Consider the following 13,412-nt stretch of genomic DNA (forward strand, 5'->3'; position numbering starts at 1 on the left):
TTAAAAAATTAAAATAAAAAAATTGCAATCCACATTTTATTCAAACAAAGATAAGCAGAACTATTAAATAAAAAAGTTTCAAAACAAAAATGGTAATCATAAAAACATATTATTTAGAATTCAAAAAACTACCCAGACATATGAATTCGTACCAAATAACTCTACATCCTAAATACAGATATATGAACTCCATATACATATGAACAACAAATTATGCTGTTCAGCATCATTAATTCCATACCAACTGCAATGAACAAAAATCGAAATCATGCCGAAAACATTGTGTACGTACCCAAAATTATGCCGAAAACATCAAAATCGACCTTTGATGCTGCTGAACAGCAAATTAATTCCATACCAACTGCAATTTATAAATAAAACATTGTGGGCAAGCAAGATTAAATCCAAAAATTCAATTAACAAAAATACAACAAAAAAATCTTTCGGCCAAAATACAAATAATAATAATAAATAAATAAAAGAAGCAAAAAACCAAAGCTTGAGAGTGTCAATCTCTTGGAAAACTGTGTTGAATTCTTGTACTCGCTACCTTTTTTTAGCGGTAAGTGATATACAATCAAATCCATCTTTATCCTTCAGCTTAAGCTTTTGGGTAGTTGATAATTCAGGGTTATGTATTCAAACCATTATTGTTTTCTCCCCAATTAATATCTCATTGGTGGATCTTCTTCATATGTCAAACCCACAAGTGAGGGGAAGTGTTGGATGATATATAATTAAATTTACATTCATCCACTAACTTAGTGTGTATTTAATATGCATTTTCAAGTGTTGAATTTAAAAAATAGGAGAATATACCTTTTTTTGTCTTAGGTTTTGGGTATAGTTTCTAGTCCATAGGTTTTCAAATGTTACACATTTAGTCCTTAAGTTTTGAGTTTTGTTTTAATTTAGTTCTTAAGTTTCAAAATGTTATAATTTTACCCTTGAGATTTGAGTTTTGTTTCAATTTGGTTACCAAGATTCAAGATTTTATATTTTTAACTCCAATTTTTCATTAAATAGTCACTTTCAATCATTGTTGTTAATTTTTATTAATTAATTTAAAATACTTATGAAGAAAATTTTAAATTTAATTTTAAAAGTGATAAAAATAGTAAAACTTAATTAATTATAATTCTTTTAATTGTTTTTAATTTGTTAATATAAATTAACAATAAAGACAAAAAATAAGTATTTAGTAAATTACTGAAGTTAAAAGTATAAATTTTAAAACATAGGGACCAAATTGAAGTAAAATTCAAATGTCGAGGATAAAATTGTAACATTTTGAAACGTAGGAACTAAATTGAAACTAAATTCAAAACTTAAGGACTAAATGTATAACATTTTGAAACCAATAGACTAAATAGAAACTAGACAAAAAATCTAAAGACCAAAAAGATATTTTTCTCTAAAAATAAGTCATTCTGAAAAAATTTAGAATGTCTAACAACTACTCAAAATAGTTTTATCAAAGTGTATTTTTAACAATTTTTATAAAAATGTTTAAATAAAAATAAGTTTCTTTTAAAAAAATTCTCAAACCAATCAAAATAAATTGTTAAACTTTTTGAGTCCATTGGTGATTTAAAAGATCCCGAGCATTAGGATATTTTTTAGACTTTTTTTTAGAATAGGTAATATCTTCTAGACTTAATAGGCAAGCAAATCGTTAAATATAGGCTGAAGTTGTAAAGAAAAAAAAAAAAAAATCATTCCATAAGTGGCCAAATCAGATTCCTTTGCGAATCTTTGAAAATTGACCCATCTGGATAGATTGCAATTGTAATCCAATATCAATTTTGCAATTTTATGCCTCCATCTAACATGCTCAATTGAATTTTCTTCAAATTAACTAAAATTCACTGAGTTAAAATCAAGATATGCAAAAGCTAATCAATAACTTAGCCTTATGAGCCTAATGAGTTTAGAAAATGAGACTTATCAACCTTTGAAATTTGTGCAATTTTAATAGGTCCACAATTTTAATTTTGTGTCGAATAAGTTTTCAAAATTTAAAAAGAATAAAATAAATCCAAGAAGTTTCAAATTTTTATCTAATAGATTTTTAATATATTCAATATTTTGTAAAACTAATCAATAAATTTGACATTGAATTAAAAATTATATTTAATAAGACATCGAACCTTCAATATTATGTAAAATAGGTTCATACATTTTAAAAAGTATTGAATAGGTCAAGAATTAATTAAAAAAAATCAAAATTCAAGACCTCATTAGATACAAAATTGGAGCAATTGTAAATATAACATTCATGCTCAAAGTATTAACAGATATATTATAATGCAAAAAATTTGTAAAAATAGCAAAATTTAGATCTAGCTCTCAAAGTCTATCAGTGATGGACCATATCGCTAATAGAAGTTTATGAGTGGTAGATTCTATCATTAACAGGAGTCTATCAATGATAGAGCCTATCATCGACAAATTGTGCTATATTTGTAATTATTTGAAAATGTTGTTTCACTTAATTATTAATCCTAAAAGTGCTATCCGTTGCAATTATCCTACACAATTAAAAGGTCCCAGAGCTATTAAAACATAGTTAAAGTTCAAAGACATACTGACATAAAAAAAAAAAAGAGAGAAAAGAAAAAAGGTTGAAGACTAAGGGTTTGTTTCTAGCCAATTCGAAAATAGAAATTTGCAAATAGGGGATTTAATGAAAATATTTCATGTTTTCAAATATGAGTTTGGTAGCAAATTTAGAAAATGGATTCGAATCTAAATAATTATTTAAAATGTATTTGATATTATATATTTATAAATCATAAAATTAATTGTAGTTGCTCAATGCCTACTAATATTTAGTTGACAATAAACTATTTTTATTTATTTATGAATATTGATTTATGTTAAAAAAAATTATATAATTATTATTATTATATAAATACATTACATAATACATATTATATTTTTAAAAAAAATAAATTAAGTTTATAATCTAACATATTATTTTATCTTCATTTAATATAATTCTCCATTTTAAAATTTAAAATTCAAAACATGGACACAATGAAAAAAATAAAAATATTATTTTCAAAATTTAGAGGAGAATTAAAAAACATGTATTAGAAACAAAATTCAAAGCACATGTTTATGTTTGCTGAAATCAATAAATCTGAAAACAGAAAATAGAATCAGAATTATGCAGCAAACATAGCCTAAATTTGTGAGTTTTAAGTCATTTTAGTTTTGCAACAAACCCTAAAAATGTGTGGAAGCATTTGCATGGCGATGATGGTGGGCATGGGCCTGATGGAAGACCAAAGGAAATGAGAACCCAAAGCAGAAGAAAGGTCCATTACACAATTGGCAGAGTCCAAATTTGAAAAAGGGGAATAATGGAATTTGGAGGAGGAGAAGAAGAAGGGCAGGGGTGGGGGAAGTAGTAAGAGAAGGTCCACGCAGGGCAACAAACGCCCTCAACCTGAACCACTGCGAATTGATCGCTCATGCTCTCTCTCAATTCCATTTCTCAATTCCTTGTTCGATTCGTTTGTCGCTGTGTTAAATCCTCCATTCTCCATCCTCGCCCTTCCTCCCTTGAGGCAAAGAAAAGAAAGTCTCGGGGTTCAGCCATGATTACTCGATCGAATCTGGTTGAGCAGTTGAGAGAATACCAGATTCGATCCAAGCACGAGTGGGCTTCCGTCTCCTTCTTCTCTTCTACCTCTAATATTACGTCCTCCAGGTATCTTTCTTCTTCTTTCTTATATTGATTCTTCAGATTTTCATTTTAGGGCGTTCCTTGTCTTTTCTTTTCAATTGGGTCGGTTGTGGTCGATGCCTTTATGTTCTTTATATGCTCAATTACTGGATTCGGATCATTGTACATGTTCTTAGATTATATCCCCAATTTCTGTGAATCTATTCTGTTTGTTTTAGGTCATTAAACTTTGAAATCTGTTGAGATCGTTTTCTAAATGTTGATTTCTTTGGTACTTGGAATGGAATTCTCATAAACAAATGTCTGGATGCATCATGTCATCCTCTGGGTTTCAAGATTTTTGCTTTGCCGTTCAACTGAAGTTCTTTTATGCAAGTCATTGCGTTTTTCTTGAGCATGATCGTGATTCCCTTTAGCTGTAGCTTGGGAAATTTTTTGTGCTTTCCAGCTTAGCGTCAAATCCTTTTCTTATGTTATGTAACTGGATATTGAAAGATGCTTATGATGGTGGAAATAATTAAGATTATGAGTTTCAGTTGATAGAGTTCTGTATTTTTATCATACCTCGATTGCTAATTGCACTGCACTAAGGAAAATATTCTGGAAATTGCACCTAAGTTTATCAGATTCTTCAATCAGGACTTATGTTCTTCAAAAGAAAAAGAATGCCACATGTATTTATGTTTTATCTTTCCAATTTTGTATCTCTTGTGAGTGAAGTTCTAATGTCAAATAACACGATCTTGAGAATACGTTTTCTTGTTTGTAATCGTTAGTTTATCTAGTGTAAATTGGGAAAAGAACACTTGTATTTTCTTAGCACGACGTTAGATTAGATCGATGTCATTTGTTTGTTTTAGAGGTTCAAAAGAATGTCATGTCAGTGCATAAAATTGGAAGTTGGAAGTGCAAGAGTATGTATGATGGGTGCTTGGAACTTAATTTGCATTCTTTCTGCTTTGATCTAGTTCATTATTGATTGAGAATTTTCACTTATGCCAATCGATACATCTTTTCATTTTACGAACAATATATCCAAATAGATATTAGCACACTTGACTTTCTGCTACTGTTCGTAACACATTATTTTGATGGAAACAACTGCATTCATTTGGAAGAAAATGGAAGAATACGAGGGCATATAAGAAAAAGGAAATAAGGAAGCCCACAAAAACCCACTAAAGAAAGGGGACCAACTAAGTAAAATGTTGCCTAAAGAGTTATTACAAAAGATCTTTGAAGTTGAATCCCAAAGAGAAACATGAAACGTTACTGAGAACCAATCCCCACCAGGGTCCCTCTCCACACCCCTAAGAACTTTGTTATTTCTCTCACCCCAAAGATCCCATAACAAAGCATATCCCACCAGTCCATAAAAAACGGCCTTTCTCACTAAACGACGGATGGAGGAGGGAATGTCTGTAACACATTCTTTATCGTACAGTTTATTCTGTTAGCAAGAATATGAATTAGATTCTGACTCTGGTTTATGTATGAATTATCTGTTTGTGAAGGTATTCAATATGATATCACTTCTGATGTGGATTTTGATTCTGTTGGTTTTGGATGCAGGGTGGATGTAGTGATTTTTGTAATATGGGAACTCATAATTCTATCCTTCTTGGTGTTTTCGGCAGTTTCTTTATACTTTCGGCATATGCAGTTGGCTTTTATTTTAGTATGCATCACGATGTTGTTGCTTCTTTGCATGAAAGTTACAAAGCAAGTGAGATTGGCTAGGAAGAAGAAAAGAAGGATGCTACTTCCATTGTCCATGTGAAAACCTGATAGTAGAATGAGAGATATACTAAACTTTTCTTATGTTATAAATTCCCCGAATTATATTCACAAAAATTAGATTTGGTCCTTTCTCCTCCCCCATTACTCTCTGTTATATCGTGTTCTGTAATCACCAGGAAAGCAGGCTTATCCCAAAAAGAAAGAAAATAAGGAAAAAAAAGAAAAGGAATGAGAATGTGAGTAGTTTTAGAAATTTGTGAATGCTTTTCTATCCTAGAGTTTGGATCATCTTCATGATTTACCAGTTATTTTACCCATTTTCACGTAGCTGTGATTTAAATCTAACATGTTATAAGGAGGAGAAAACGATATCTTTGGCATGTTGGGAAGTGATTTTGAAATGGATAAAATTATTTTTGTCATTTTCAAAACTTCTGTAAAAACTGTCTTTAATTATTCAAATCCAAAAAATAAAATTTTGTTGAATGAAAATTTATGTTTAATGTGGTAAAGCCAAACAGAGTGGTTTAAAAAATAATGGATAATTTTCATCATTTTAAAATCACTTCGTATAGTTAGATGAGAGCGAGATATAACAAGGACAATAAATGATTTTTACTTTTATAGTCATGGTTTCTAACATAGCAACAAGTACTAAGTTTAAGAATAATGTTCTTTTGAAAAGAACGATATAGGGTATTTGGAAAAAAAAATTTAAAAATAAAAGGGGTGATTGAGACACGGAGTTGGATATTATAGTCTTAGATAATTGTAGTTGGGTTATAATAGTTTGTGTTTGGGATATAGGTTATTTTAGCTTGAGTTATAATAGTATGTGTTTGTGGTATAAACTATTTTAGTTTGAGAAAGAAATAGTAAACATTGTAGCAAAGATAAAAAGTCGATGAATGTAAAATAGTAAAAAGTGTAATAAATAATAAAACTTGTAGCAAATGGGTTTCGAAAAAGTTGATAGTAAGTAATTGGGGACTACAAAATAGTATTTAATGTAGCAATAGATGATTATTATAGTCTTAAGATAGTCATTTGTCCCAAATTGCCACATCACAGAAATCGTGGACCGAGTCCACGAGTAAAGTATAAAACCATGGAGTGGGTCCATGAGTTAGGTTCTTTTTTTTAATTAAAAATTTTCTTTCTTGTTTCTATTATTATTAATTTTTTTACGTTTATAAAACCTTAGAACATGCCATTTGACATATAACATGGAAATGATTAATAAAAGTTCTTAGTTTTCTATTGTTATGTTTCTCAAATTAATAAAATATTAGTCCAAATTTTAAGTTCAAACTAACGGCCCAAGATCTGTCCAAATCCAACATCAATCCAAACTATTAATTTACCTAACAGCTAAAATTAATACAAATTTACCAAAAAAAAAAACTACAGCCCAATCCAACATCAATCGAAACTAAAATAACAAACTCCAAATAACAATCCAAATTTCAAGTCCAAACTCAAGATTCCAAAAACAAAAATTAATCCTTCAAGTCTCAATGATCCAAAAACCAATATCAGTCCAAAATTTAAACAAAATAAATATTCTAGATCTATAGATCTATTCATCAACAATGTTGAAAAAAAAAAGAACTAGATCTATGCATATTAGCAATAATATTGAAAAAGAACACTAGACCTATGGATATTAGTCACAATTTTTTTTTGAAAAAAAAAAACTAGATTTACGCATACTAGTCACAATATTGGGGGAAAAAAACTTTTGGAAACAAAAAGATCACCTACTGGAATAGTATTTGTGGGAGGAGAGCAGACTACGAACGACGGATGATGGAAGACGACAACGGGCTAGAGGGTGAAGGCATAAATTAGGAAGAAGGAAGATAATGTGATCAACTAAGTGGGAAAATTAAAGGTTTTGGGAACCATGGAATCGTAGACCTGGTCCATGAGTAGCATAATCATGGACTCGGTCCACGAGTTCCTACATAGTAGACAGGCGGTAGGTCAGCAGCAGGTTAGCAACCAACTCATGGACTAGGTATACGTTTTTCCTTTAATCGTGGACCTAGTCCACGATTCATTTAGATACTCGTGGGCCCCGTAAACAATTTGGTGTACTCGTGGACCGAGTCCACAATTTCATCACCCTATTTCTGTCACTTCTTTTCTCTCAACCTTATTTTTGTTAATAAATATTAAAATAATATTATTTTTAAAAAAATATGGCTACGAAAAAAACTAAGACTTTTCCAGACCTTGCCACCATTCTCACCTTCGTTTTAGCCCATTAACACTTTCGGTGAAAGGGGTCATCTATGAGCAAGAATACGGGCAAAACTTTTATTCGACCTATGTGATAGCTTCATAAATAAGTTATCTTAGACTATAATCTTGTCGGTTTAAGTTGTTTAATATGTTTATATGTTCATATTTATAGGAAATTAAGCACAAGGTAAATTTGGAGCATTAAGGGTTATTTTAGGTTATTTAAGAGCTTTTGGAAGTTTATTCGAGCGATCAGAGATTCAAGAACATAAAATGACCAAAATTTTGGAAACTTATTCGAGCAATTAGAGATTCAAGAACGTGAAATGACCAAAATACTTCTGGCCATGAGCGTTGTAACTCTTCATAACGATCGTGATCAATGCTGCAAGACAAAAAGGTAGTATCACATGTGATGCCCTACAACTTTCCTACGTATCGAGCAAAAAGATGAGTAGCGTTGCAAAGCTATTGTTCAACGCTACGAGGTGTTGCTTTTCTTGGCAATGTTGCAATGGTATCAACGAAGGCTGCGATGTTCTCACGTAGTTGATGTATATGTTCTTTCATTATAGGTCATTTGTGTATAGAGTTTAAGGTTCTTAAGGTTCAGTTTTGATGGATTTTGGTCAAAATTCCTAAGATTTTGATTATTTTTTCTTGTAATTTAAGATTTTGGCATCAAGGATCCTGTATCAATATTTTGTTGGGCCCAAAACACTAATTTAGAGGTTGCTTGCGCTTATCTTATGAATTTTTGTGAGATTTTTAGTGTATGACATATAGGTTTCTTTGATTTATTGTTTTATTTTCCTTGCTTTAATTTCTTGCACTAGTTGTCTAGTTGATGAAATTGATGTCTTTATCATGCTTGAATGTTTGACGATGTTATGCATTTATGCCAGATCCGAAGTTATTGAGAATGCATATTTAATCTAAGTAGCAATAGGTTAAGTTTATAGAATCAGTAACTTGCTCATATTCGACCTTACGAATAGAAAAGCGATAAAAGAAGTTGGCTAGTTTAATTAATCGTCCTAATCAATATTTGTGCTTAATCATGCGATTAACTAGGTAGAATGAAATGCATTACTACTATCAAATTGGTTTAGGAATTATTTCGTCAATTGTGAGTTGGTTCTCCTTAAAGGAGTCTAGCTACCTCTTTTGACTCAATTGATTGGGTTGTAAGTTATGTAACCCTATTTCCATGATAAATCGATGAACACAAAGGTAACCCAACCATCTTTGAATCGGAAAGGTAATCTCTTACTATCTCTCTCTCACCTTTATCTTACTTTCCTGTATTTTATTTTATGTTTTTGTTCTACCGGTCAAACTCTTCCTTATTGCTTTCCGTAGGCAAAATTTTACCTTAGAGAAATTAAGCGTAAGCTTCTTTTGATTAAATCCGTACAGTAGACAAAATTAAGCGTAGCAAAATTCTACCTTAGAGATCTAATGCGTAGGCTCCCTTTTGTTGGGTTTTATGTCCTAAAACTCGTGGTATGTAAACAATGAAACTTATTCTGAAAATTCAATAAAGGTGTTATTGAGTGGATTTATTACTTATAAGAAATCCAATAAACTTAAAAGTCCCTTGACTATTGGATAAGTACTTGAACTTTATATAGAGACATAAAGGTAGATCAGGTTCAAGTAAATAGTTAAAATGATCTATAGTGTATGAATAAGGTTGGGTACCTTATTCTGGCTATTGGATGCGGCTCGCTCTGTAGTTGTTTCAAGGAGTTGAAAAGTGCTATAAACGAAGTGATCCTAATTTGTTCATGTTGGACATGAAGAGTGGGGGTGTCCTTGTGCAAAAGGATTTGTACAAGATTGGACCACGAAATTAGTCACTCTTACTTTATAACGTTGTTTACTGTTTAAGACTAACTATTTTAAAGCGATAAGCTAGGTAACTTGACCTTAATCCTGAGGTAACTATGAACTTCTATTTATTCGGGATTACCCTTAGATTTGCATATGTGAGTGTTGACTCAACAGTGTCGGCTCAATAAGACTCCCATTTCAGGGGTAAGACTGGATAGATAGCTGAGGACATAGGGTGCAAGATGGAATTCATTCCTACCCGCTTTAGGGATAGTAGAGAGGTTGTTCCCTTAAGTGCTGATTCTGGGTTTTGAACAAGAGGCCCCACCCTCTCATTGACCCGATAGGGACTCGGTTTTATTGATTGGATCACAAAACAATTGTTCATTAGGGGATCAGTGGGGACTTAAGGAACAAGAGGTAATTTTGGGGTAAAACAGAGATTTGACCCGGCCGTAATTACAAACAACCTGTGAAAGGTTGACTTACTAATCATGGTTATATCGAATTGACATAATATATCTACAATGAAGGGAGTTCAATTATAGGCTTGAGTGGAATGACCCATTAGTTAAAGAATGGGGGTTAGATCGGTCTAATGTGTTTAGCCGATTAATCTCGGATCGTTGGAGCATCTGTAGGTCCATGAGGTCCCTTTACTAGCTCGGGAATAAATATATGATTTAAATATATGAAGATGAATTAGTGTAAAAATTAATTTAATATTGGATATTCAATTAATTATAATTGTTTAAATAATTATTTATTAATTTTATTAGAAAATTAATTTGTAAAATTAACAAATTGTGATTTTAGAAATAAAATATGATTTTAAAATCAAAAATAGATTTTGGAAATAGAAAATTACACAAAAAAAAAAAAAATAGATTTTTCATTTTCATCTTCAAGTTGCTCACAATGAAACCCACTTCTTCAACCTTCATTTGCTCCAAGCATGAGTTGCATCCCATGCAATAAATCTCTTTGCATGATAGTCTGCAATATATTGAAGAGATTGGAGTGAAGTTGGGTTGTTGCAACCGATTGATTTTTTTGAAAAATTCAGGTAGAAGAAAGTGTTCTTCATTTGGGTTGTTGCAGTGAGCTTTCTCCAAATTTCCTCTGATTCTAGTTTATTTTGAGTCCTGCAACTCAATCTAGAACACCAAAAGAATAGTAATGAAGATCTTGTGGTGGTCTACACAAGAATTTGGAGGATTTAGCAGCTGAAAATCAAGATTTCAGCGGTTTTTCAAAAAGTATGTTCTTGAAACCCATTAAACTCTGTTTATACTTGTTTCCGCTTATGCCAAAATTAATGAATTAGAGTGCTTATTGATCTTGTTTGCTTCTGCTGCAAGCTGGTACCAGTCCAATAATTGGTATCAGAGCATCATATAAGCATTCAATTCGATTTGATTTTGGTTTGGTGGATGTTTTATATGAAAATATGAAACTGTTGTACTGATATGGTTTTATGAGATTTAGCCTTTAATTGCTCTTTAATTTCTCGTTTAAATTTGTAATTGGCTCTTATTAGATGAGCTTATATGGTTTTCAATTCGATTTGATTTTGGAGCTTATATGTTATTTATTTGGAGTCATTAGTGTTGAAATTAAGCTATAATTCGAAGAAATAAGTGAAGAGGCTGAGTTGCAGATTCCAGACGATTAGCCTCTGTTCATATCGTCGTTGAGCTTCAGTAGCTAAGCGATCATTTAGCTTCACGTTAGGTGATGTAAGGAAAAGCTAAACGATTGTGTAGCTTCGGGCGTTGATCGTTTAGGTGTTGTGCGCTAGACGATCGTGTACCTCGGGAGCTAAGCAATGCGTTGTATTGTTATATGATGGCACTACACGATCGTGTAGTTTCAAGTGGGAGCTAAGCGATGAGGTGAAGAGCTATATGATAGCGCTTCATGATCACTTACTATGATCGTTTACCTTTGATTGGGAGCTAAGTGATGCGTTGAGTTGTTATGCGATAGCACTAAACGATCGTTTACCTCTATGCGACAGCTAAGCGATGCATTGAAATGCTAAGCAATAGTATTAAACGATTGTTTACCTATGCACGGCAGCTGGGTGATGCGTCGAGAGCTATACGATAACACTAAGCGATCGCTTACCTTATGCGCGCGCTAAACGATCAAGACGCAGTGCTAAACGATAGAGCTCAATGATCGTGTAGTAAATTGTCCGTGCTAAATGATGGAGCTATATGATAGTGTTGGACACTAAGTGATCGTGTAGCGACCTCTAACACTAGACGATGACACTATACGATAGAAGGAAAACACTATACGATTGTGTAACTTTGTTAAGCGATAGGCGTTGGTTGCTAAACAATCACGCTAATACTAAACGATTAGACTTAGTGAGATAGTGAGCGAGAGCAAGAGCAGCCGGTTCGACCGGTTCTCTTGAGGTCTGGTCCGATTCAGCTTCAAATGGTTTTTGGCTGGTTCGGTTTAGTCTTTGCTTGTCTGGTTCAGACAGTTCGGGTCCAGTTCAAGCGGTTTTGGAGCAGTTCGTGCGGTGTTGAAACTGTATTTGTAATAGTTAGGCTTTTTCTTGCTTTTTCTTTTACCAAAACTAAAATCATATCAGTTCGTGTTTAATTACTTATGCATTGGATGTATGTTATAATTAAATAAATCTTGTTTGTGCATACAGTATACCATTTAGATTTAAAATCCCACCATAGGAAGCATGCAACATGTATTGAAAGTATGTTATAAGTTGTTATAATATATAGTATGCATGTTAGAGTTTCTTGTATTTGATATAAGTATTATAATAGATATTGAATGCCTATATGTTGTGGATGTTTAGCATGTCTAAAGTTTTATAAGTTGTTGTAAAATTGGGTTAGACATTTAAAATCCATAACAAAGAACAATTGCATGCTCACGTAGGTTAATCACTTGTTTTAATAGTTAAAATAGGTCGTTAAACTTGTAAAACTAGGGTTACAAACTCAACCGGTATATAATCATGTCAAAGGCTGAGGGTATTTAAGTTGACGGTCTAGGGAACACCTCCTGCCTGGGGATTATAGTCGATTATTTGAGCATTGGTAATCGGTTTTATAAGTATTCGTGAGCGATGTGAGGTAATAAAATGGTTTATCACCTAGACATCGTAGGTTTAAGTTCATTTATAAGTGTTATACTTGGATAAACCACATAGACTTAGGGTTGTTCTTATTAGCTGGAAAAGAACCTAAGTATAATTTTACTCAAAAATTAGAACATTTCAGTGGTAGTCAATAACCTCTATATGATAGAGTTATTAGAAAACTTCAGCGGGAGATTAATAACATGCACGATATGTTATTCTTAGCTCTTGCGTCCCTAAGAGTTCACAGTCTGGATTTAAGTAGTACTTCGTGTCACCCTAGGAGTGACCTCCTTACGGAAAGTATTTTTTAGTTTAAATTTAGACTCTAGTGAATAAAGGGAAGTTGTTCGAACAGAAATCAAGTGTATGATTTCAACTGCCACGTCTCCACATAATTCACACCGTGAGATTCATATGACGCTTTGTGTCACCCTGGAGTGATCTCCCTAGGAAAGTGTTTTGTATGAGTCAATATCAAGGTGAACGGGAGAAGTAGTTCATAGTAAGTGGGTGAAGGAAATGTGTCAATATATCATGCGGTCTCTTCCATTAGTTTGGACCATGAGATTCCTACGTTGCACCTATTGGTTAGCTTTAAGCGGCTCTTTGCTAGTCGTTTAATGACGGCTATCCCTACAGAGGGTTATAACATAGGATTCGGAACAACTCAAGCTCCATAAATGGATAGGAATTCTTAGGTCTTAATGATCTCTGACGTCTAAAAATGGCGGGTCTACACTTACAGAATTATTAAGTGTTAATAATTTCTGA

The 13,412-nt window shown here is 32.4% G+C and overlaps 1 protein-coding gene across 1 annotated transcript; it reads left to right on the top strand.

Annotated features, from left to right (window-relative positions):
* Positions 1-3,365: 3,365 nt before the first annotated feature.
* Positions 3,366-5,687, top strand: LOC120075129 (uncharacterized). Its single transcript, XM_039028304.2, has 2 exons — positions 3,366-3,718; positions 5,267-5,687. The coding sequence occupies exons 1-2, from the start codon at positions 3,480-3,482 to the stop codon at positions 5,472-5,474; spliced, it is 447 nt and encodes a 148-aa protein (XP_038884232.1). The 5' UTR covers positions 3,366-3,479; the 3' UTR covers positions 5,475-5,687.
* Positions 5,688-13,412: the final 7,725 nt, after the last annotated feature.

Source organism: Benincasa hispida, chromosome 4 (genome assembly GCF_027475165.1).
Source record: "Benincasa hispida cultivar pf3 chromosome 4, pf3_genome.v1.1, whole genome shotgun sequence".
Classification (NCBI taxonomy): Eukaryota; Viridiplantae; Streptophyta; class Magnoliopsida; order Cucurbitales; family Cucurbitaceae; genus Benincasa; species Benincasa hispida.

What these genes read in the sequence shown, in the direction of transcription:
- LOC120075129 (XM_039028304.2), top strand. Translation starts at nt 3,480, where the DNA reads ATGCTCTCTCTCAATTCCATTTCTCAATTCCTTGTTCGATTCGTTTGT. An exon ending in TCTAATATTACGTCCTCCAG is followed by an intron (nt 3,719 to 5,266) that starts GTATCTTTCTTC and finishes TTTTGGATGCAG; the next exon opens with GGTGGATGTAGTGATTTTTG.